The sequence below is a fragment of the Pseudorasbora parva genome, chromosome 4, assembly GCF_024679245.1.
Source record: "Pseudorasbora parva isolate DD20220531a chromosome 4, ASM2467924v1, whole genome shotgun sequence".
Lineage (NCBI taxonomy): Eukaryota > Metazoa > Chordata > Actinopteri > Cypriniformes > Gobionidae > Pseudorasbora > Pseudorasbora parva.
The window spans coordinates 319,060-343,603 of NC_090175.1; the positions used below are offsets into that span (position 1 = coordinate 319,060).

A 24,544-nucleotide genomic window follows, 5' to 3' on the forward strand; every position below is an offset into this window, starting at 1 on the left:
GGTCAGACTGTTCTGTCAGGATAATAGGCGGGATTCAGATGCGGGTGCAAACAGAAGGTTTATTGAACAGAAAACAACTGAGGAATCAGAGAAAACAGTTCGTGGGTCAGAAAAAGCTGAGACCGGGGCAATCGGCACCACTAGGAAAGGCTGCTCTCCAATCCAGACCACCGCCACCAGACGTGAAGGATGTACGAGTCCAAAAAGAGCACCGGAGAATGGCAGGGGAACTTGCAGCCACGAGCACTGGAGCCTGAATGAAACGGGAAGAGACAGGACAAGACAGGAGAATAAATACGGAATAGATATTTCTGACACTGGCAGTCAGAAAAGCGGTATAAACCATAACAGTCTGACAAAGGATAGAGACACACGCGGGGCTATAAAGGGAACTAATAACAAGGAGAACAAGGACCAGGTGTAAGAGAGAGCTAATGATCAGGCACAGGTGGGGGCGGAGACACAAGCACATGGCGAGCTTTCAAAACAAACCCACGCACCAAAACAAAACACAAGCACAAGGACAGGTGATCAGACCCCTTCAAGTAAAGTGTTACTAAAAACGTTAGTCACAGAGAAACGCATTCATTTCGTTAAAGTTTTTTATCGACATTTAGAAAATATTGCAAAAGTTTTGCGCAAATCTGTAATAGAAACGCAGCTATTGATGCATTTTCCGTCAATCACAAAAACTGTTGCATTGTCCCGATTTCAGACTGTAAATATAAGTGAATACTGATATTTTTCAGGTGCTATGGGTGCTTTTTAACGCCATATTGTCTTTGACTGAAACTTTGTTCAATTAATAGGTCTATGCAAGATCTCAATCAATCAATCAATCAATCAATCAATCAATCAATCAATCAGTCATCTTTATTTATATCGCTCTTCTCCAGTGCCGATTGTGTCAGAGCAGCTTCAGTGTTAAACAGGACAATACTGCAGCAGAATTAGATTTGGCTGTACAGTCGTTCTGGAGTAAACAGTGATGTTATCAGCTTATTTTAATTTATCAGAGAGAGACAATGTCGGCAGATCAGTATTATAGTTCATAGAATTAAATAAGACCTAATTCATACATTTTATTTGTATATTTAGTTGAATAACTCTGATCATAATGTTAGTGTCCCCAACTGAGCAAGCCAAGCCAAAGGCGACCAAAGGAACCGAAACTCCATCAGGGCATGATGGAGAAAAATAAACCTTAGAGAAACCAGACTCAGCCGGGGTGCCAGTTCTCCTCTGGCCAAAAAAAAAAAAGACTATTTGATTGAATAATGAATTTGTGCTTGTTCAATTTAATAAAATAATTGAATGTTAAAAATAGTAATAGTATTTATAGTAATATAGTATATAGTAATAGTTAATAGTATTTATAAATACATAATTGTGCAGCTCCTCCAGTCAATGAAATAGCACGCCCTATTCTCTAGCGCCGCCCCGTCATATCGGCACAGCCTTTAAACATTTTTAAATCTTCTCTTAATTAGCGTTCAATTAATTGTGAGTTTTTTTAAATAAATATTTGGCTTTGCCCTTGTCTCTTTAAACTGTGTTTTGTTTAGCACTTTGGTCAGCCAATACTTACTTGTTTTCAAATTTGCTATTAAATAAATACAAACTTGAAACTTGATTATGTTCAAAAGTGCAGACTTGGAAGATCACAAGGCTTAGAGTTCCATTGGGACAGTGCCAAAAGTGCAAGGGTGTGTATCGGCTCGCAGACACCCTTCTGAAACCTAACATGACAAGTGGGACAAGACTGCAAGTGCACATGCCTATGACTGACCTCGTTATGGTTCGATTTAGGCTTAGATGTGGGTTAGGTGTGTTTAGAGGTGATAAGGATTGGCCAATCAGGATGCAGGATTATCTTGGGTGTATAATGAAAACAGCCATAGTTTCCACACATTCCTTCCAGGAACCAAGTGGACCAGTTCTGGCTCTGATCCAAAATTCCATAACAAAAAGGAAACTCACACAGACCAGCAGCAGCAGAATGGAGTCGCTAAGCTGGATTCTCTTCATGTGGGGTAAGAGATTTATTTATACTATCATTTGTTAATAATGCTTCAGTTTGCGTGTAGTCCTTCTTTTGAACTTGTTCTTCTTAGAGAACACAGATTGGACCTTCTGAAATAGTCATATTCAGTTTATGATCTCATGATGCCTTGCCAACTCATTCAGCGCACCAATTAGTCCAACAGCTAACTGAACTAAGAATAGACAGAGTTCTGTTTGCTGAGCTTTTCCACACCATGATAAATGAACGGTGACGTAACACAGCTGTGTGTTGTTGCCTGATATAACTGTGTGGAAACAAACAATGTTCCAGGAGAGATTATAGAGGGATATCGAAACTGAAACTGTTGCTTCACATGCACACAGCTTTATAGACCTTATGCAGGCAGCCATCTTTAGAGTTCTGTGTAGAACTTCCATTTTGCGGTCACATTATAAAAACAAGTTTATTTCTGCACTGTGGATTATTTTCTCTTTAAGTTTTTGAAAAGGTACAAGACAATTTATGGAAGCCTGTTTCTGCCACTAAATATAAAAAGACTAATTGCAATTTTTTTTAATATCAGAATTCTGACTTTATATCTTGCAGTTGTGAGAAAAACATCCGAATTCTGAGATAAAAAGTCTCAATTACTAAAATTAATTAAAATAAAAAAATGTATACATTTTTTTTTTGTGGTGGTGGTGGTGGAAAGGGGCTTCCATGACATGTAGACATGTATTTACAGACATTTATCTACACTGTTCAGTGAGACCGCATCAAAATATCTCTGCTCCCTGACTCAGAAATAAGACTGAACCAATCTTTTCAGCCCGGAGACAACACTCAAACTATGTTGCAGGAAATGCAACACACACAAACACACAAACACAAACACAAACACACACACACACACACACACACACACACACACACACACATGTTGGTCTATGTGGTTTACAGGGACTTTCCATAGGCGTAATGGTTTTTATACTGTACAAACCGTATTTTCTATCCCCTTACACTGCCCCTGCCCCTAAACCTACCCATCACACACACACTGCCCCGTCTTTCGGATGAGACGTTAAACCGAGGTCCTGACTCTCTGTGGTCATTAAAAATCCCAGGATGTCCATCGGAAAAAGAGTAGGGGTGTAACCCCGGCATCCTGGCCAAATTTGTCCATTATGTCCTCATAAACCACATTTATAGTGTAATACCCATGTAGTTATACAAATATGTGTCCTCATAAACCACATAAACAGGCTCACACACACACACACACACACACACACACACACACACACACACACACACACACGCACGCACGCACGCACGCACGCACACACACACACACACACACACACACACACACACACACACACACACACACACACACACACACAATTTAATTTACAGACTCCTATTGTTTTTACATCAATGCGGAAGCAGTTTCCTTTTATTGTATGAGACTTTACACAAATAGCTAGAGGAATAGTGAGTTAGAAGTGCAGTAAAACGATTTGCACTACAAACCAGTGTGTTTATGATAATACATTTAATTAAAATAATATGATACCAAATACTAATTCAGCAGACTTTTTTGTATAGCTAAAATAACTGGAAACAACCTTTGACGTTTGTAGAATATTTTTTGTTGAAATATAGTTTTTTATGAATGAGGATGTCCTTAAGCGGAAGTTTTGTCAGATTTATCTCCTATGTTAATAATAATAATAATAATAATAATAATCATTTATTTTGTATAGCACCTTTAAAAGCAGGTTTCTCAAAGCACTTTACAGACAAGCATAACAGCAAATGAATAAACACAATGTAAGTACAAGAAAATAAACACATAAAATCAAGTTCATGTAAAGGCAATCCTAAAATAAAATGTTTAAGAAGAGATTTAAAAGTCGCTAATGAATTTGCTTCCCTGATATCGGCCGGGAGAGAATTCCAGAGCTTAGGGGCATACACAGAAAATGCTCGGTCACCCCATGTATGAAGCCGTGTCTTCGGGACAACCAAAAGACCACTCTGAGAGGAGCGCAAATTGCGACGTGGTGTGAACGGGATTAATAAATCAGTTAAATACTTAGTTTAGATCCTATAGATCTGAAGGCTGGTTTGTGCTGGTAAGAAACTGCAGCTTGACACTGCAGATGACTGAGGTCTTCAGGGAAAGCAGTTCTAGTGTCTCTGAGATTGAGCCACTTCAGCTCTGGAGAGATGGAAGAGAAGTGACTCAATCAGATGACTGAGGTCATCGGGGAAAGCAGCTCTAGTGTCTCTGTGATTGAGCCACTTCAGCTCTGGAGAGATGGAAGAGAAGTGACTCAATCAGATGACTGAGGTCTTCAGGGAAAGCAGCTCTAGAGTCTCTGTGATTGAGCCACTTCAGCTCTGGAGAGATGGAAGAGAAGTGGCTCAATCAGATGACTGAGGTCTTCAGGGAAAGCAGCTCTAGAGTCTCTGTGATTGAGCCACTTCAGCTCTGGAGAGATGGAAGAGAAGTGACTCAATCAGATGACTGAGGTCTTCAGGGAAAGCAGCTCTAGTGTCTCTGTGATTGAGCCACTTCAGCTCTGGAGAGATGGAAGAGAAGTGACTCAATCAGATGACTGAGGTCTTCAGGGAAAGCAGCTCTAGTGTCTCTGTGATTGAGCCACTTCAGCTCTGGAGAGATGGAAGAGAAGTGGCTCAATCAGATGACTGAGGTCTTCAGGGAAAGCAGCTCTAGAGTCTCTGTGATTGAGCCACTTCAGCTCTGGAGAGATGGAAGAGAAGTGACTCAATCAGATGACTGAGGTCTTCAGGGAAAGCAGCTCTAGTGTCTCTGTGATTGAGCCACTTCAGCTCTGGAGAGATGGAAGAGAAGTGACTCAATCAGATGACTGAGGTCATCGGGGAAAGCAGCTCTAGAGTCTCTGTGATTGAGCCACTTCAGCTCTGGAGAGATGGAAGAGAAGTGACTCAATCAGATGACTGAGGTCATCGGGGAAAGCAGCTCTAGTGTCTCTGTGATTGAGCCACTTCAGCTCTGGAGAGATGGAAGAGAAGTGGCTCAATCAGATGTCTGAGGTCTTCAGGGAAAGCAGCTCTAGAGTCTCTGTGATTGAGCCACTTCAGCTCTGGAGAGATGGAAGAGAAGTGGCTCAATCAGATGACTGAGGTCTTCAGAGAAAGCAACCCTAGAGTCTCTGTGATTGAGCCACTTAAGCTCTGGAGAGATGGAAGAGAAGTGGCTCAATCAGATGACTGAGGTCTTCAGAGAAAGCAACCCTAGAGTCTCTGTGATTGAGCCACTTAAGCTCTGGAGAGATGGAAGAGAAGTGGCTCAATCAGATGTCTGAGGTCTTCAGGGAAAGCAGCTCTAGAGTCTCTGTGATTGAGCCACTTCAGCTCTGGAGAGATGGAAGAGAAGTGACTCAATCAGATGACTGAGGTCATCGGGGAAAGCAGCTCTAGTGTCTCTGTGATTGAGCCACTTCAGCTCTGGAGAGATGGAAGAGAAGTGGCTCAATCAGATGACTGAGGTCTTCAGGGAAAGCAGCTCTAGAGTCTCTGTGATTGAGCCACTTCAGCTCTGGAGAGATGGAAGAGAAGTGACTCAATCAGATGACTGAGGTCTTCAGGGAAAGCAGCTCTAGTGTCTCTGTGATTGAGCCACTTCAGCTCTGGAGAGATGGAAGAGAAGTGACTCAATCAGATGACTGAGGTCATCGGGGAAAGCAGCTCTAGAGTCTCTGTGATTGAGCCACTTCAGCTCTGGAGAGATGGAAGAGAAGTGACTCAATCAGATGACTGAGGTCATCGGGGAAAGCAGCTCTAGTGTCTCTGTGATTGAGCCACTTCAGCTCTGGAGAGATGGAAGAGAAGTGGCTCAATCAGATGTCTGAGGTCTTCAGGGAAAGCAGCTCTAGAGTCTCTGTGATTGAGCCACTTCAGCTCTGGAGAGATGGAAGAGAAGTGGCTCAATCAGATGACTGAGGTCTTCAGAGAAAGCAACCCTAGAGTCTCTGTGATTGAGCCACTTAAGCTCTGGAGAGATGGAAGAGAAGTGGCTCAATCAGATGACTGAGGTCTTCAGAGAAAGCAACCCTAGAGTCTCTGTGATTGAGCCACTTAAGCTCTGGAGAGATGGAAGAGAAGTGGCTCAATCAGATGTCTGAGGTCTTCAGGGAAAGCAGCTCTAGAGTCTCTGTGATTGAGCCACTTCAGCTCTGGAGAGATGGAAGAGAAGTGACTCAATCAGATGACTGAGGTCATCGGGGAAAGCAGCTCTAGAGTCTCTGTGATTGAGCCACTTAAGCTCTGGAGAGATGGAAGAGAAGTGGCTCAATCAGATGTCTGAGGTCTTCAGGGAAAGCAGCTCTAGAGTCTCTGTGATTGAGCCACTTCAGCTCTGGAGAGATGGAAGAGAAGTGACTCAATCAGATGACTGAGGTCATCGGGGAAAGCAGCTCTAGAGTCTCTGTGATTGAGCCACTTCAGCTCTGGAGAGATGGAAGAGAAGTGGCTCAATCAGATGACTGAGGTCTTCAGGGAAAGCAGCTCTAGAGTCTCTGTGATTGAGACACTTCAGCTCTGGAGAGATGGAAGAGAAGTAGCTCAATCACAGAGAGACTCCAGAGCTGGAGCTTCTGAGGATGGTCAACCTGCTGCTAGTGCTGCTGATGCTCCACTACCAAACCAGACATCAGAGACTAAAAGGCCAGAGAGGAATAGTGCATCTTTACTAAAGATTCACAAATGTCTCCTAACGTCTCTCTTGCTTCTCCAGCATCTCTTTCAGAGGCCTTTAATATCAACACTGAACATCCACTGAGATTTAATGGATCGGCAGAAGATTTCTTTGGTTACAGCGTTTATCAGTCTGAGTTTCAAAACAGGAAACAGTGAGTGAGAGAGACACACACACTGGAGGCTAAGGTGTTGTACATGGTTGATAGGTGTCTTCTGATTCATTGTGTGTGTGTTTTGGGCAGGATCATTGTTGGAGCCCCATTAAAAGGAAACTCAAGCGGTGAAATGTACAGCTGTGCAGTAGATCTTCAGTCCTGCAGACCGCTGAGCTGGCCAGGTATCACGTCACACACACACACACACACACACACACACACACACACACACACACACACACACACACACACACACACACACACACACACACACACACACACACACACACACACACACACACACACACTCTCTCTCTCTCTCTCTCTCTCTCTCTCTCTCTCTGCTGGCTATCATTGCTCATCATCTGACGGTGTTGTGTTTGTGTTTGTCATACTGTGGTCTCTCTCTCTCTCTCTCTCTCTCTCTCTCTCTCTCTCTCTCTCTCTCTCTCTCTCTCTCTCTCTCTCTCTCTCTCTCTCTCTCTCTCTCTCTCTCTCTCTCTCTCTGGTGATGATTGGCAGGCTCAGAGAGCGTCCGGTTCTTCGGCATGTCTTCTGCGGTGTCTTCTGCTGATGGTGGACGCTTGACCGTAAGTTCAGAGCTTCCTTCATCAGCCACTTCAGCGTTTGATCACAGGCTGTTCTGTGCCCACTGAAGAGCGGGAAACACTGCAGATGTTTCAGATGTTTTGTTCCTCCTGATGTTTCAGATGTGATTGTGTGTCTTTCTCAGAGCTGCAGTCCGTATCTTCCTCATGAGTGTGACGGAAACTCGTATCTCAATGGTGCCTGCTACCAGTTCAACAGCGGTTTACTGGCCGTCGCAAACTTTACCTCCGCTTATCAAGGTCTGAGTCTGACACAGCCATTTCACATTTGTGCAGTCAGGGCAACAAATGAATGGCAATCCACTGTCTCCTCTATAGAGTCCATTTGCAAGCAGCAGAACGCCGCCTTCATGCGCCACACATACATTAAACCCAAGTGACTACAGACTTGATGTTATGGGGATTGATGGGAACAATCGCACTCAGACCGGATCAAACTAGCCAACTGCTCCAACTAGCCTACTGCTCAATTAGGGACAAAACAACGCCAACATTTTCCAATTTACATGTTGATTTGTATAGTTTCATTGTGTACTAAGACCGACAGAAAATTTTAAGTTGTGATTTTCTAAAAAGAATATGGCTAGGAACTGTATTATCATTCTTGTGTATAATATAAGGAGCTTTGCTGACGAACTATAATAATAAATAATAATAGATTTTATTTATAACGCACTTTTTATTCCAAAGAATCTCAATGTGCAACAAAGAAAAAAAAAAGAATAATACAAACAATCAACCAGCACAGAACAGTAAACAGAAAACAGAGCTGATGGTGAACAGAAACAGAGCTGATGGTGGAAGTCCCTGTAAGCTCCAGCACACTGTGGTCCACTCCATGTATCACATTTCTCCCAGCGCTAGAGGCTCTGTTGCCACATATTCCCAATTCGGCAGTGTCCTGATGACGTCGCCGAGCCATGACATCTGAAGACCAGATGATGGGGATCGCCGCAGCACCATGCAGGAGGCACACAAAGTTTTCCGGGCACTTCTGTGGACACATCGGTGTCAGCGCAGAAGTCCAAGCCGTTCCACGGCCGCAATGCAAGATGGAACAGCGGCGCAGCCGAGAAGCTGAACATCCCAACATCATGCCGGACACTGATGACGCTAAGGTTAGCGTTAATGGCGCGATTACCGTAATGCCGTGGTGCGAATCACGCAAATTGAGCGTTTTGAACACGTGATTCGCGCAAATTGCGTGAAACATGCAAAACGCTTAAGTTGAAAAATCTGAACTTTGGCGGATATTCGTGCCGCGTTAACCAATCAGGAGCTCGCTCTAGTAGTGACAACAATGAGGAGAAAATCTGGTTTATATGAATCATATATAAATATCTGACTTAGACAATGTGCATATGATTATCACTAAGATAACATTAAATGACATGAAACAACCCATCTCTTTTTGTTAAATGCATGTTTATGTATAATCAATAATACAAAAGTATAAGTAACAGGTATAATAAGCTATAATAAAGCAAACAATTCAGTCAAAAATTCAAAGTCACTGCTAGTAGGCTACAGGTAACATAAAGTTAAATAGCCTTAAAAATAAAAAAGTAATGAAACTTCACTTTGCCCTCAGCCTAAACGATTTGCCAGGGAACATATTATAGATCCATGAGACCAAAGATCGCCCATTACATATTCACAAGACGAATTATAGCTCGAGACACCACAGAGACATCAGAGCCAGCCGAGGAAAGGCTTAACGAGCACGGGTTAATGAGAGCTGCTGATCCACTGGAGCTCCCAAAACGCTTGATTAAATGTTCAAATAGGCACTCTTTTTATAGAGCCCCCCCCCCCCCATGACACAAATTCCAGAGTGACATTCGCTTCATTCCAGTGTGACATTCGCTTCTTTCCAGTGTGACATTCGCTTCATTCCAGTGTGACATTCGCTTCATTCCAGTGTGACATTCGCTTCTTTCCAGTGTGACATTCGCTTCATTCCAGTGTGACATTCGCTTCTTTCCAGTGTGACATTCGCTTCATTCCAGTGTGACATTCGCTTCATTCCAGTGTGACATTCGCTTCTTTCCAGTGTGACATTCGCTTCTTTCCAGTGTGACATTCGCTTCATTCCAGTGTGACATTCGCTTCTTTCCAGTGTGACATTCGCTTCATTCCAGTGTGACATTCGCTTCATTCCAGTGTGACATTCGCTTCATTCATGTCACACTGGAATGAAGCGAATGTCACATGCGAATGAAGCGAATGTCACGCTGGAATGAAGCGAATGTCACACTGGAAAGAAGCGAATGTCACATGCGAATGAAGCGAATGTCATGCTAGTAGTTGTTGTGCGAGTAAACCTCACTCGATAGACGATAGAGGTTGCAGCTAACCTGGGTTCGAGTCTCGACTGGAGCAGGCGGTTTGAATAGGAGGGCTTACACACAGTCTCAGCAGACACTTCAGGGTGGGTTGGTCTTGTCCAGATGCAGGTCCATCATCTGATCCGGACACGGCCAGGATCCGGCCGACTGCAGTAAACCTCGGGATAAACAGAGAGACTAACATTAGTGTAGATGCCACTCTTTTTATGATGTAACGAGTACATCAGGTGTTATGGGAAGTGTTCCCGGTTCCGGCTGACCTAGTTAATGCAGCCTAACAATCAGTCAATTGATCTGAATAATGAGAGTTAATAATGTTCTGTGTGTATGCCATAGTAAAGAGATGTGTTTTTAGTCTAGATTTAAACTGACAGAGTGTGTCTGCTTCCCGAACAATGCTAGGAAGACTGTTCCAGAGTTTAGGAGCTAAATAGGAAAAGGATCGACCGCCTGCAGTTGATTTAGATATTCTAGGTATGATCAACTGGCCAGAGTTTAGAGACCGCAGTAGACGTGATGGAGTATAATGTGTTAAGAGCTCGCTTAAGTACTGGGGCTAAACCATTTAGTGCTTATTTCTGCAGAATGCCTGAAGAGAAAAGTCAATCTGGTGTTTCTCTTTGATGGATCCAGCAGTATGGACCCCCTATCATTTGAAATGAATAAAAAATTCATCAAAGATCTTATGAAAAAACATTCAAACTCCTCCATTAAGGTAAAAATCAATCCGCTATTATTAATGTGGCAATATCAATATGTAATGATCTAGTTTTATAATAAGGATAACGGTGTGTGTGTGTGTGTGTGTGTGTGTGTGTGTGTGTGTGTGTGTGTGTGTGTGTGTGTGTGTGTGTGTGTGTGTGTGTGTTTGTGTGTTGTTTGCCCTTTTCTGTGTCAGTTTGCAGCTGTCCAGTTTTCAACAGACCCCAGAACTGTGTTTGACTTCAACGACTATAAGGACGGCTCCGCTGAACGCAAACTCATGGAAGAGCCACAAATGAAATCTCTCACAAACACATTCAAAGCAATCAGACATACCTTGTGAGTAAAACCTTAATGTGTTTATCAGTGCCCACTGAATTTACACTGACAGAGAAAAGTCTTGAAATTAACAAATGAAAATCAAATATGGTTATTTCTGTAGTTTTGCTTTTTGTTTCTGGTCTGTTAAACACATTCAGCCTCATGGAATTCATTGACATACACAAGATTAACTATCAAATCTGATGTTTATGAGGTGTTTGTAAATCTGGAGGAGAGTTTTCAGGAATGTCAGTTTAACGTGCAAATTACCTCCTATATTTAAGAAAGATTCATAAAGTAGACCCATTGCTGAAGTTGGAATTTTGTTGTTCTTTAAATTATACATTAAAACACATTGGTGTAGAAACTACAGAAGAACACTGATGTGGAGAGTGAAAGCTGGTCATATGTAATAATTTATGATTTATTACATCCAGAAATAAACTCCTGAATGACACATCGTCTGGAGCCGATCTCAGCGCTCAGAAAGCCCTGGTGATTATCACAGATGGAGAACCCAGTGAGCTTGATAAACAAAATATCCTCAAAAGCTGTGATGAGCAAAACATCCTGCGCTACATCATTGGGGTGAGTTTCCTCAAAGTATGTAGTGTCCATGCCACTAGCGGCACCAAGGGGAATTATTTATTATTAAGTATTTATTCAACTTATACAATGGTCTGTTTAAATACTCGATTCTGATTGGTTGAAAGGTGTGCGGTAAAACCGTTTAATGCACAGGTACTTCCAGTCAGTTTGATTACAGTTTGAAATTACAGTCCCCGACAAAAGTCTTGTCGCTTATTTTCTAGAAATACCTGTGTAGTAAAGTTCGTTGTGTATGGAAGGAAGAAGACAGGGGTCGGCTTTGACTGGGACTCGCTATCTTTATTCGGTCTTTTCAAAACAAAAACAAACACACGTGTGTGTGTGTGATAACTCAGTTTCTCCCCGATATGGATCTCTCCTTCTCAATCAGACATTCTGTGTCAGTGTCTCAGTTTCTCTGCTGTGCATGCGAAGTCCCAGTCCAACACTCTCTCTCAGCTCTCTCCCGGCCGCGGCTTAAATGCGCTCTGTCCCTGCCAATTACTGCAATCAGAAACAGGTGTTCATCATTTGTGCTTGACCTACTTACCTGCCGCTCCGCTCTGAGCTCTCTCTCCCGCTGCAGACCTCGCAGAACCACGCCCCCTTTGCCACATACCCCCACCGCCCGACTCAGGCCGGGGAGCCATCCGGCCTGCACCCCCCCCCCCCCCCTCCCCGCCAAGGGGAAGTCAGCCGCAGCCATCTGAACACCCGGCCTGTGGATCACCTTGAACTTAAAAGGCTGTAAAGCTAGATACCAACGGGTGATCCGCGCATTGGTATCCTTCATGCGGTGGAGCCACTGCAAGGGGGCGTGATCCGAACAGAGGGTGAACTCCCGTCCCAGGAGGTAATAGCGAAGGGTGAGGACGGCCCACCTGATGGCCAAACACTCCTTCTCTGTGGTGCTGTACATCGTCTCTCTCTTAGAGAGCTTTCGACTGATGTACAGCACCGGCCGTTCCTCCCCCTCCACCTCCTGGGACAGGACCGCGCCCAGCCCCCTGTCCGAGGCGTCAGTCTGCAGAGAAAAAGGGAGAGAAAAGTTAGGAGCTTGTAGGAGCGGCCCACCACACAGAGCCGCCTTTAACTGAGTGAAAGCCTGCTGGCACTGCTCCGTCCACCGAACTGTATCTGGTTCTTCCTTTTTAGTTAGATCAGTCAGCGGGCTGGCGAGGTCCGAATAATTAGGTACAAACCTCCTATAATATCCCGCCAGCCCCAGGAACTGTCTAACCTCCTTTTTGGTCTTGGGTCTTGGGCAGGCCGCAACCGCTGCGGTCTTATTAATTTGGGGACGCACCTGCCCATGACCCAAGTGGAAGCCCAGATATCTTACTTCCACCCGCCCAATTGCACACTTCTTCGGGTTGGCCGTGAGCCCCGCCCTTCTCAGCGACCTGAGGACTGCTTGCAAATGCTGCATATGACGCTGCCAGTCACCACTATAAATGATGATATCATCCAGATAGGCAGCGGCATATGCAGCATGCGGCCGAAGAATTCGGTCCATCAGACGCTGAAAAGTCGCGGGTGCTCCGAACAGCCCGAAAGAAAGCGTAACGAATTGGTGTAACCCAAACGGCGTGGTAAAAGCGTTTTTTTCTTTGGTTACTGGAGACAAGGGGATCTGCCAGTAACCCTTTGTCAAGTCCAGTGTCGAATAAAAACGAGCAGTACCTAGCCGATCAAGCAATTCGTCAATCCGTGGCATGGGATATGCATCAAATTTCGACACCGCGTTGACTTTTCTGTAATCCACACAGAAACGGACCGAGCCGTCAGGTTTTGGAACCAAAACGATCGGGCTCGCCCAGTCACTGTTGGATTCTTCTATAACCCCCATCTCTAACATTGCCTCTAATTCTGCCTGAACCACTTTTTTCTTGTGTTCAGGCAATCTATATGGTCGGCTGCGTACAACCACGCCCGGCTCGGTCTCAACATGGTGTTGGATGAGGTCTGTCCGACCCGGTAGGGGCGAGAACACATCGGCGAAATCCGCCTGTAATTGTTTGAGGTCTATGAGCTGGGAGGGTGAGAGGTGATCTCCCCCCGGGACCAGAGCGGGAGATTGTGACTTTTGAACCGCCTCTGGTCCGAGATCATCCTCTCCACTCACTACCGTCGCCAGCATCACAGCCTCTGCCTCAACCCATTTTTTTAATAAATTGAGGTGGTATATCTGACGTGCCCCGTCCCTGTCGGATCGAATTACCTCATAGTTCAGATCCCCTACTCGTCGTGTGACCTCAAACGGTCCTTGCCACTTGGCGAGTAATTTGGAACTAGAGGTGGGGAGTAATAGCAGTACTTTCTCTCCCGGTGAAAATTGTCGTAATCTAGCCCCTTTGTTGTACAGCTGTCTTTGTTTGTCTTGAGCCTGTAACAAATTCTCCATTGAAAGCCGCCCCAGCGTGTGGAGTTTTGTTCTCAGGTCTAACACAAACTATATTACTTACTATATTACTTACTATAGTATATTACTTACTATATTACTTACTTACTATATTACTATATTACTATTCCACTTTTGTTTGTGATGATGGTAGTAGGGATGGTGGTATTGGTATTGACGTTATACATTTATCTGTCATATCTCCTTTGCTTAGTCTAAATAAATAACATTTCAGAAAACATATATAAATATTTACTATTTGTAAACCCTTTGTAAAATGGTCTGGGTAAGGCCTGTCCTAGATACTGTCAGTGGGTACAGCTAGCACATCCTGTAGGCATGGTCATCACAGACTTGGCGATTGGGTTGGCTGGCCCCTCCCTCTTAGTGTCTTTGCCCCAATCCCTCCTCTCATGTAAAATAACATTTGATTGCTATCTGGGTTGGATATGGTGGCTCTAGCTGGGGAGCTAACTAGTGCACACTGCGTTCCAAAGCCACAGATAATAATAATCATAATAATAATTTAAAAATAATAATAATAAAAAGCTGCTGAGGGTTACCCAAACATATCTTCTGTTCTGACAGGTCACAACCAGACTAAGAGAGCTTGGCTTGGCGGTGCCTGTTGTGGTGCCCCAGCATACTTGGTGGAGGAAAACACAGCAATACATGAGAGGGTTAACTGCTGGGTTTGGGAGTCACTGACGAGGAGGAAAGGGGCTGGGGGATGAGGAATGGAGAGAAGGGACCATGTCTATCTTAGGGATGTCTGTTGGTTGTGCTCACTGGCAATAATGGAGTCGTTCCCAGATCTATAAAATAAAATTAAATAGTGTATATCTACAATAACGTTACTGGCTATTCTGTTATCATTCTTATCATTATTCTTCTTCTTATTATTATTAATAATATCACTGTTATTATATATTACTAGTACTAGAATACTACTATACTTATACTTGTCATCACTACCTCTATCACAACAACTACAACAACTAATACAACAACTATTATTATTATTTCTAATACTATTATCGTTATTATAATTCACAGATGATACAGCTACTATTACGATTGTTAACATGAATACTATTGCTATTACTACCACCTCTGCTACTATTATTTTTGTTGTTATATTTATTATTATGATGACTACTGCTACTAAAACTCTATTATTACTATTTTCTCCCCCCCCCCTTTTTTTTCCCCTCCTCTCTTTCTCCTCTTCTGTAAGTGTATGTATATCATTGATCCCCTACCTTGTAAAAGTTATTATTTTGTAAATTTGCAATTTTGCTCAATAAAAAAAAAAAAAAAAAAAAAAAAACTAATAATAAGCATCAAATTCAAATATTGTGGTTATAATTAAGATTGAATACACCGTTGAGGAAAATAGATGATGAAAATGTGTGAAGAACTTACATATTATTGTGCAATAAAATTACATTTTTGTTAAATAAGACTGCCCTTTTGCTCAAATATACTACCAAAAAAAATGCAAAAGTGAACATGGCACAGCACATGTACATCACAAATACTTGTCTACTCCTGCACAAAAAGAAAATAAAATGATTCATGACTGCTAAAAAAAAAAAAAAAAAAAAAAAAAAAAAAAAAGGTCTAACACAAACTGAATTTAGTTTTTACTAGCGGATGGTCCGTCCTCCCAAGCTTCTCTAATGACATCCAAAACCCCTCGGGGTTGGCGGCCATAGAGAAGCTCGAAGGGGGAAAACCCCGTGGAGGCTGGGGGACCTCGCGGACAGCGAACAAGAGAGGTTCTAGCCATTTGTCCCAATTTTTGGCGTCTTCGTGAACAAACTTACGAATCATTGTTTTCAACGTGCGATTAAATCTTTCTACCAGCCCGTCTGTTTGTGGGTGATAGACGCTGGTCCGAATAGACTTAATGCCCAATAACTCGTAAAGTTCGCGGATTGTCCGTGACATGAACGCCGTGCCTTGATCGGTGAGAATCTCTTTTGGGATTCCCACCCGGGAGATTAGGGAGAACAGTGCACTCGCAACACTTTTCGCCGAAATGTTACGCAGTGGCACTGCCTCGGGATATCGTGTTGCGTAATCCACTAGGACTAATGCAAAGCGATGTCCGCGGGCTGACCGCTCTAATGGCCCGATGAGGTCCATACCAATTCTTTCGAAGGGGACCTGCATCAACGGGAGGGGGCTTTTGGTTTTGGTTGGGCCGGTGGGTTTACCAACTGACATTCACGACAAGACGCACACCACCGGCGTACATTCTCGTGAATGCCCGGCCAAAAGAATCGGGCCATGAGGCGGTTTAGTGTCGCTGTTTGCCCTAAATGCCCGGCCATCGGATTGTGATGAGCCGCCTGGAAAAGCATTTCCCGACGGCTTTTAGGAATTAACAACTGGGTTGTAGTCTGTTTTGTCTGGGCATCTTGGGTCACCCGATACAACCTGTCCTTTATCAGAGTAAAATAGGGAAAGGTGAGCGGTTGATCAGGACGGAGGGGATGGCCGTCGATGGCACAGACTTGATTGAACGCATTTTTGAGCGTTTCATCCTGGGACTGCTCCAGGGGAAAGTCATCGCGTTCCGAAAACACTGGCGTTTCCGGAGCGTTCGGTTCCCCCAGATCAGTGCCCAGTGGTCTCGGTTCCACCTCCCCCGCCTGCGCGACCGCCACCTTCCCTTTCTCTTTTTTCCCCCAAGAGGCATCCACACACAAACATCCCAATAATTTATTAAAACCTGGCCAATTTGTCCCCAAAATCAGTGGATGCCGGAGGTGCTGGTTAACGGCCACCTCAACTCTATGTTTTTGACCCCTGAATAGAAAATCCATCGGGACTAAAGGGTATTCTCTCACCTCCCCGTGCACACACCTCACCATAACCATGCGGCGCTTATCCCATGCCCCGGATTGAATCAGGCTTTGGTGTATGGAGGTCTGGTTACAACCTGAATCCACCAGAGCTTGATAAGTACCCCCCTTGATACTCACGGGTATTTGGTACAGGCCAGCCTGATCGGGGGCGGCGTGCGGTGCGTCGGGGATCCGGACCAGTGTCCCCACCTCCATCCCCGGACACTGATCAATAAACTGTCCGGGGTCCCCGCAACGCCAGCACGCCGGCCCAGGTTTCCCCGCGGCCCTAGTGGCTGGCAGTGGGGTCATGAATTGGCGTGGAGAGAGCGGGTGCCGGGAAGCCGGCAGACCGGGATCCTGAGCTCCTCCCCCTCCTCTCGCTGGCGGCTGGTAGCCGGCGGCTGGATCGGCGGGAGCTCCCGATCTCCACCGTGGAGCCGGCCGGGGCGTCAGCGTACTGCGTGACCTGGGTAGAGGGACAGGTTTAGAGAGAGAGGAGGGGGAAAAAGAAGAGAGAGAGAGAGAGAGAGAGAGGCTGATGGTAGGGTTTCGCCGACCCCTCGGCACGCCACCATTTCGTCCTCCGCCAGCTGGATGGCCTGGTCTAGCGACGCCGGGCGGTGGCACTGGACCCATTGCGCAGTCCTCCTCGGCAGCATTGCCACAAACTGCTCCAGTGCCACACGATCGATGATGTCCTCGACGTCACTCCCAGCCGCCATCAACCACTTGCGGCAGGAGTCCCGGAGCTGGTGCGCGAAGACGAAGGGCCGACCGAACTCGTCCAGGGTTAGCGTCCGGAACCGTTGCCGGTGTTGTTCCGGAGTCCGGCCGACCCTCTGGAGGATCGCGCGCTTCAGGTCATCGTATACCAGGAGATTCGGGACTGGCAGTTGGTGGGCGGCTACTTGTGCCTCTCCGGACAGTAGAGGCAGCAGCCGCATTGGCCAGTCCGTTTTGGGCCATTCCCAATACACGGCCGCCCGCTCAAAGAGGTCCAGGAAGGCCTCAGGGTCATCCTCCGGACCCATCTTGGCTAAAGTCATTGGGGCGGCCGAGTCGATGGTCTGTCTCTGGGGAATGGCCCGAACCTCCCGGTCCATCCAGCTCCGGAACAGCTCGCGGTCTTCATGCTGGGCCGTGAGGAGAGCTTCGAACCTTTTCTGTTGTTCCTCCCTCACGGCCAGCAGGTCCTGGTGGTGTTCTTGGTGAAGACCCGCGAGCGATTGGGCAATGTCCGCAAGTGGCGTCCTCGGCGGAGTTTGCATGGCGGCGGCTCTCTTCTTCCTTCCCGGGTTTCGGCACCAGTGTAGTAAAGTTCGTTGTGTATGGAAGGAAGAAGACAGGGGTCGGCTTTGACTGGGACTCGCTATCTTTATTCAGTCTTTTCAAAACAAAAACAAACACACGTGTGTGTGTGTGATAACTCAGTTTCTCCCCGATATGGATCTCTCCTTCTCAATCAGACATTCTGTGTCAGTGTCTCAGTTTCTCTGCTGTGCATGCGAAGTCCCAGTCCAACACTCTCTCTCAGCTCTCTCCCGGCCGCGGCTTAAATGCGCTCTCTCCCTGCCAATTACTGCAATCAGAAACAGGTGTTCGTCATTTGTGCTTGACCTACTTACCTGCCGCTCCGCTCTGAGCTCTCTCTCCCGCTGCAGACCTCGCAGAACCACGCCCCCTTTGCCACAACCTGATATTAACCTGACTTTTAATTAATTCATTGGTGTTAGAAATAGCTCATATGAAAAGCTAAAACCCTCCCAAATGATGTTTAATGCACTGAAATAAATAATGTTCACAGAAAAAATATTTATCATTTAATCAAGACGGAAAGGTCAAATTTTGGCAAGACAAAAGTTTTGTCACCTATACAGAAATGGAACAAATTTACTGCAAATACAAAAATATGTCAGCAAATTAAGTTGTGGTGCTGTGAGATCCAAATTTAATATCTTGTATGACTTCCATGAGCTTGAAGGACTGCATCCATGCGGTTTGGCAAGGATTCATACAATTTATTGATGAAGTCATCAGGAATAGCTAAGGAAGCAGTCTTGCATGCCTCCCAGAGTTCATCAATATTCTTTGGTTTCGTCTTCCATGCGTCCTCTTTCATCCTACCCCACATATGCTCAATGATGTTCATGTCTGGTGACTGGGCTGGCCAATCCTGGAGCATCTTGATCTTCTTCGTCTTGAGGAACTTTGATGTGGAGATGGAAGTATGCGATGGAGCACCGTCCTGCTGCAGAATTTGGCCTCTTTTGTGGTTGGGAATATAAGAGGTGGCTAAGATTTCTTGGTATTTTAGACTATTGATGTTGCCTTCCACCCTGTAGATCTCTCGCACACCCCCATACTGGATGTAACCCCAGACCATGATTTTTCCGCCACCAAACTTCACTGTTTTCTGGGTGAATCTCGGATCCATTCTGGCTCCAGTAGGTCTCCTGCAATATTTGCGGCGACTGTGGTGTAATTCAACAGAAGATTCATCTGAAAAATCCCCCTTCTGCCACTTTTCCAGCGTCCATCATTTTAGCAGGCTGTGGGAAAAACACGGTTTTTCAATTGTCTTTTGTTTAGTGCTGGCTTCTGGGCACTGATTCGACCATGGAGGCCATTTCGAGACAGAATCCGACAAACTGTTCTGGTTGACACAGGGACTTCAGGTGACCAGGTCTCGTGGAGCTCTGCTGCAGTGGAAAATGGGCTGGCCTTGGATTTTCGAGCCAACAAACGGTCCACTCGAGCAGTTGTCTTGCGGGGTCTGCCTGACCTGGGCTTGTCAAAAATGTCTCCAGTCTCTTCAAATCTTTTTTTTATCCTCTGTACTTGACGCTGAGACACATTGAAGGTGTCTGCCACATCAGCAGTGGATCTGGTCTTCAGCCTCTTGATAATCAAAACTTTAGTCTCTGGGTGAATCTTAGGCATGTTTGCAGAGGTCTAGTTGTATTTGATGTGAAGGTCTAGCATACTGGGGTTCTTTTTATACACACTTGAGACCTAATTGATCCATTATTAGTCACAGATGAAGCTCATATGACAAGGCGACAACACTTATGTCTTTGCAAAAATTGACTCAATGGGCTTTACCAAGCTGTGAATATTAGAATACTTTTTGAAAGTTTAGCTTTTCACTGAAACATTATCACAAAAGCTGGTGGGATTAAAATGAGCCATTTCTTGTAAAAAAAATCTTGATTAGAAATATATTTCAGCGGCACTTTAGGTCAATTTGTACACAAGCGACAAGACTTTTGTCAGGGACTGTAATCCGCCACTATAAGCATTGGTAACCATAGTAACACACAGTGACAGTGGCAGTATCAACCATAGATATGTATATGTATAACTTTATATATCGATGTTATTAACATTGTCACATCACATGTGACACACAGAAGCCAATGGCACATGTCACTATGCACATAGATATGTGTATACATATACACATTTATGACTATGTGCAGATTGGCACATCTGCGGCACATGCGGCCTTCGTTGGCATGTGTCACTGACATTATAGCGACACCCACTGACACTGACACACACCTGAATGACACCAAGTTGCAGAACATTCATCGTGTGTCATGTGTTTTTTTGTACAGTCTATGGTCTTGACTCCTCCAGACTGAGAGATTTACTCGAGCACCTATACTGGTTTGACACGAAATCCTAAAAAAATAGCGTAATTTTGTTGTATTTTAGATGTCAATAAATGCATTAAAGTCAGTAATATTTTTTTCAAACATGTTATTTGAGCCACATCTGTATTTGATTGGCATGTGCCACTGAATGTTTAGTAATACGTCACCCATTCTAGGAAAAAGACTAAATAAATTTATCGTGGGTCACTATGAATAACACATTAACAGTCGTGTCCGTTACTGTAAAACTATTTTTGCGTGACATACTGACATCAAGAACCTCAACAAGCAAGCGAAACATAATTTCACCTCCAAGCCTAAACAGAAGAGGAGACGCTGGTGATTGTTGAGGAAGTTTATCAAGAGGTAGGTAGGCAAACTTAGCTCGTAGTAGTACAAGTTATCGTAGAGACGGGATAACAATCGCTGGAGGGCAGATGAAGGCTTCGGTTGAGGAGTAGAGTAGTCGGGTAGACAATGAGAGGAAGTGATGAGATCTGGTGCTGGTGATCTTAATGGTTCTGTTACAGTACCCCCTCCTCCATGGGCGGCTCCTGATGCCCAACAAAGGGGGTGGCCTCTAGCCCTGGTTGCCGGATGATCTCGGTGGTTATTGTGGAATTCGGAAAGTAGTGATGGGTCTAGAATGTCCTTCCGAATGACCCATGACCGTTCCTCTGGTCTATGCTCTACTCTAATTGGCCGCCTTGTCGTCGCGAGTCCAGGATTGTGTTGACCTTGTAAATGGAGCCTTCCTCAAATTCCACTGGATGAGGAGGCAGGTCATCAGCACCAAATCCTGTTGGAGAGGAGACCAAGAGGATTAGTATGGGGTTTTAATAGAGAGACATGAAAGGAAGGTGAAATACGATAACGAGTAGGTAGGTTGAGCCTATACAAGACTTCTTTGATTTGTCACTGGATGGTGAATGGGCCAATGTATCGAGGACTGGGAGACGGAGGGGACAGATTTCCCGGGTGGAGAGCCAGACCCTTTGACCCGACCGGTAGCGGGAAGCCAAGTACGCATTGAAATGGTATTAAACCTGTGGTGGACTGACACAGTGAGTTCTGTGCGTACTCTGCCCATGGCAGGAATCGGCTCCAACTGTGCTGATGGTTGTGACAATATGACCTCAGGTAACGGCTGATTTCCTGGATCTTTCGCTCAGTTTGTCCGTTGGTTTGTGGGTGGTATCCTGAAGAGAGGCTGACTGAGACCCCCAGGAGTTGGAAGAAGGATTTCCATTTCCAAGAGATGAACTGAGGCCCACGGTCGGATAACACCTCTTCTGGAATGCCAAAGTTCCTGAACACGTGATGAAACAGAGCCTCAGCTGTCTCCATGGCAGATGATAGACCCTTGAGCAGAATTGGACGACAGGCCTTGGAGAATCTGTCTACAGCGACGAGTATACAGGTGTTACAATCAGAGGAGGGTAGGTCGGCCATGAAGTCTACACCAATGTGGGACCACAGTCGTTGGGGAATTGGCAGAGGAACTAATTTTCCCTCGGGTAGGCAACGGGGGTTCTTTGTAATGGGACAGTTGGGACAGCCTCTCACAAACCAAGCGACATCCTGGGTCATATTGGGCAACCAGTAATGGTTACGGAGGAGTGAGAGGGTTTGTTGGCTGTCTGGGGGTCCAGAGCCTGGAGACAAGTGTACTGATTCTATGAGTGTGAGGCGTAAGGAGGTAGGAACATACACCCTACCCTCAGGACCTCTACTGTAATTCTTGATGAAACTGGGGTAGAGATTGACAAAGCTGAGAAATCTCTGAAGTTCCTTTACTGTAGAGGGTTGTGGCCAGTTGTGGATAGCACGTACCTTACCCTGGTCCATTTCGATGCCTTGTGCACGGATGATATAACCCAGGAATGAGATAGTGAACTTGTGGAACTCACACTTCACCAGTTTGAGGTAAAGATGGTGTTCCCTTAGTTTTTGCAGGACCTGCGTAACATGATGGCGGTGGTCGGCCAGGGTCCGGGAGTAGATGAGGATATTGTCAATGTAGACAATGACAAAGCGATGGAGGAACTCCCGGAACACCTCATTCATAAACCTTTGGAATACGGAAGGGGAGTTGGCTAGCCCATATGGCATTACAAGATATTCATAGTGACCTGTAGGTGTGATGAAGGCAGTCTTCCACTCGTCCCCTTTCCTTATCTGAATAAGATTGTATGTGCTATGCAGGTCCAGTTTGGTGAAGAGGTGGGCACCTCGCAGCTGTTCTAGGGCAGATGGGACCAGGGGAAGTGGATACCAGTATTTCACTGTTTGGAGATGAGGGCTCGATAATCAATACAGGGCCGCAAGCCTCCATCCTTCTTGGCAACAAAAAAGAAACTGGATGCAGCAGGAGACGTAGATGGACGTATGAACCCTTGAGCGAGTGTTTCCTCTACATACTCCTCCATGGCCTTTTGCTCCGGGATGGACAGAGGATAAATCCTTTCTTTGGGTGGAATGGCCCCAGGCAGCATGTCAATAGCACAGTCCCATGGCCGGTGTGGTGGAAGTCTTGTGGCACGTTGCTTGCTGAAGACAACCTGGTACACCTGGTATTTGGGAGTTATTTCAACTTGCAAAGGGGATTCTGGACTTTCAATGAAAGTTGAGTTGACAACTAGAGAGAGATTTTCACCGTTTAAAGGCATTACCAGTTCTGCAAAAGGATCCGGAGGTAGATTCGCTGCGGCGCCGTCTTGCACATTCTTTGCAGTCTGGTCTTCTGTCACGCACACACACAGAAGAGGAGAGGCTGGTGATTGTTGAGGACGTTTATTACACAAGAACTCAAAAGGCAATGAGAGGAAGTCATTGACGAGACCAGACAGAGAGTGATGGTAGTCTGAGTATTTATGGGCAGTGCTGATTAGGTGCCGCAGGTGAGGTGAATCAGAATTCGGGCGATCCTTTATCGTATGGGTGGAGTGATGAGATCTGGTGCTGGTTATCTTAATGGTTCCGTTCCATAAATAACCCTACTTCTTTCCATGTATAATTTCACAAAAACAATCACCAAAAAAACGAAGTTCCCAACTGTTTACATTTTTATTATGTAATTTAATGCATTAAATGTAATGTGTCTTTAGTAGCCTAAACTGTGGTTAAAGACACTGGGTTTATTTCACACTAAATATTTATTTAAAAAAATGATATGATTAGTTCAAATAAAGATTGCATTGTCACTATCAGTGTTGCCTGTCATGACGCAGAGGATGCTGATTTTATTTATTTATTTTTACTTTACTGTATTGTTGTTTAGCGAATTTATATTAAATTCTTTGGTATTTTAACTTTTCTCTTCTAGTACTTTTCATCTACTGTAAAATCACTTTACATTAAGCCTAGTTCAGACTGCACGATTTTCCAACTCGTCGGTTCCCTGCTCTATTCATTTTACATTTTATGCATTTGGCAGACGCTTTTATCCAAAGCGACTTACATTGCATTCAAGGTACACATTTTACATTATTAACAGTTCTTGCTTTCCCTGTGAATCGAACCTATGACCTTGGCGTTGCTAGCGCCACGCTCTAATGATTGAGCTACAGGAAAGCTCACACTACAATGACTATCTGAGGTAGCAGACAGTCCCTGCTGTGTTCACACTGCACGATGGATCGGCGACAGAGGGGTTCACACTGCGTGACTTTACAGGAGGAAGGATCGCCGATAGTTCTCTATCTCCGGTGCGCAAACTACGTTTCCCAACATTCCCAACCAAACACGTGTGATGTAACAAGTAAACAACGCGAGATCACACGTGCGGCAGATAGTTCTCGCGCGAGACTTGGAATTCTTATTAAAAATAATAAACTGCACAAAGTTTGCTCCAAATTGTCTGTGTGCTGATTTGTGGAGAAAAAGAAAAAAGTATATTGCGGAGGAAAAAGACAGAGGAAGCAAGATAGGATTGTGTTCTGCAAAGAGAGTTTGAGGTAAATAATTAATTTTGCAACGTGCTGCGGCTGGATGTGCAAGTGTTTGGGCTTTGTTTCTGTTTGATATAATCGTAAATATATCTATTAAAATACTGATATTTTGTCCATAACTCATCTCTGAACCTTCAGCTGCCCTGATCTCACTCTCCCATTGGCTGTCGGTCATCGCCGGTGTAATTTTCAGTCAGAACTCA

The 24,544-nt window shown here is 44.9% G+C and overlaps 2 protein-coding genes across 2 annotated transcripts in view; one reads left to right on the plus strand and one right to left on the minus strand.

Annotated features, from left to right (window-relative positions):
- The first annotated feature begins 1,981 nt into the window (after positions 1-1,981).
- Positions 1,982-24,544, plus strand: part of LOC137072593 (integrin alpha-M-like) — a 76,225-nt gene continuing 53,662 nt past the window's right edge. Inside the window, exons 1-8 of the mRNA XM_067440436.1 lie at positions 1,982-2,033; positions 6,792-6,906; positions 6,997-7,091; positions 7,432-7,499; positions 7,643-7,757; positions 10,450-10,580; positions 10,764-10,906; positions 11,326-11,476. Of these exons, the coding sequence (XP_067296537.1) occupies positions 2,000-2,033; positions 6,792-6,906; positions 6,997-7,091; positions 7,432-7,499; positions 7,643-7,757; positions 10,450-10,580; positions 10,764-10,906; positions 11,326-11,476 (852 nt within the window). The 5' untranslated portion in view covers positions 1,982-1,999. The remainder of the gene's footprint in view (positions 2,034-6,791; positions 6,907-6,996; positions 7,092-7,431; positions 7,500-7,642; positions 7,758-10,449; positions 10,581-10,763; positions 10,907-11,325; positions 11,477-24,544) is intronic.
- On the minus strand, positions 12,357-18,401 carry LOC137072592 (uncharacterized). Its single transcript, XM_067440434.1, has 2 exons — positions 16,871-18,401; positions 12,357-12,500 (listed from the first exon to the last, which is right to left on the minus strand). The coding sequence occupies exon 1, from the start codon at positions 18,001-18,003 to the stop codon at positions 17,185-17,187; it is 819 nt and encodes a 272-aa protein (XP_067296535.1). The 5' UTR covers positions 18,004-18,401; the 3' UTR covers positions 12,357-12,500; positions 16,871-17,184.

Excerpts from the sequence above, each read along its gene's own strand:
- LOC137072592 (XM_067440434.1), bottom strand. The coding sequence starts at position 18,003 with ATGCAAACTCCGCCGAGGACGCCACTTGCGGACATTGCCCAATCGCTC.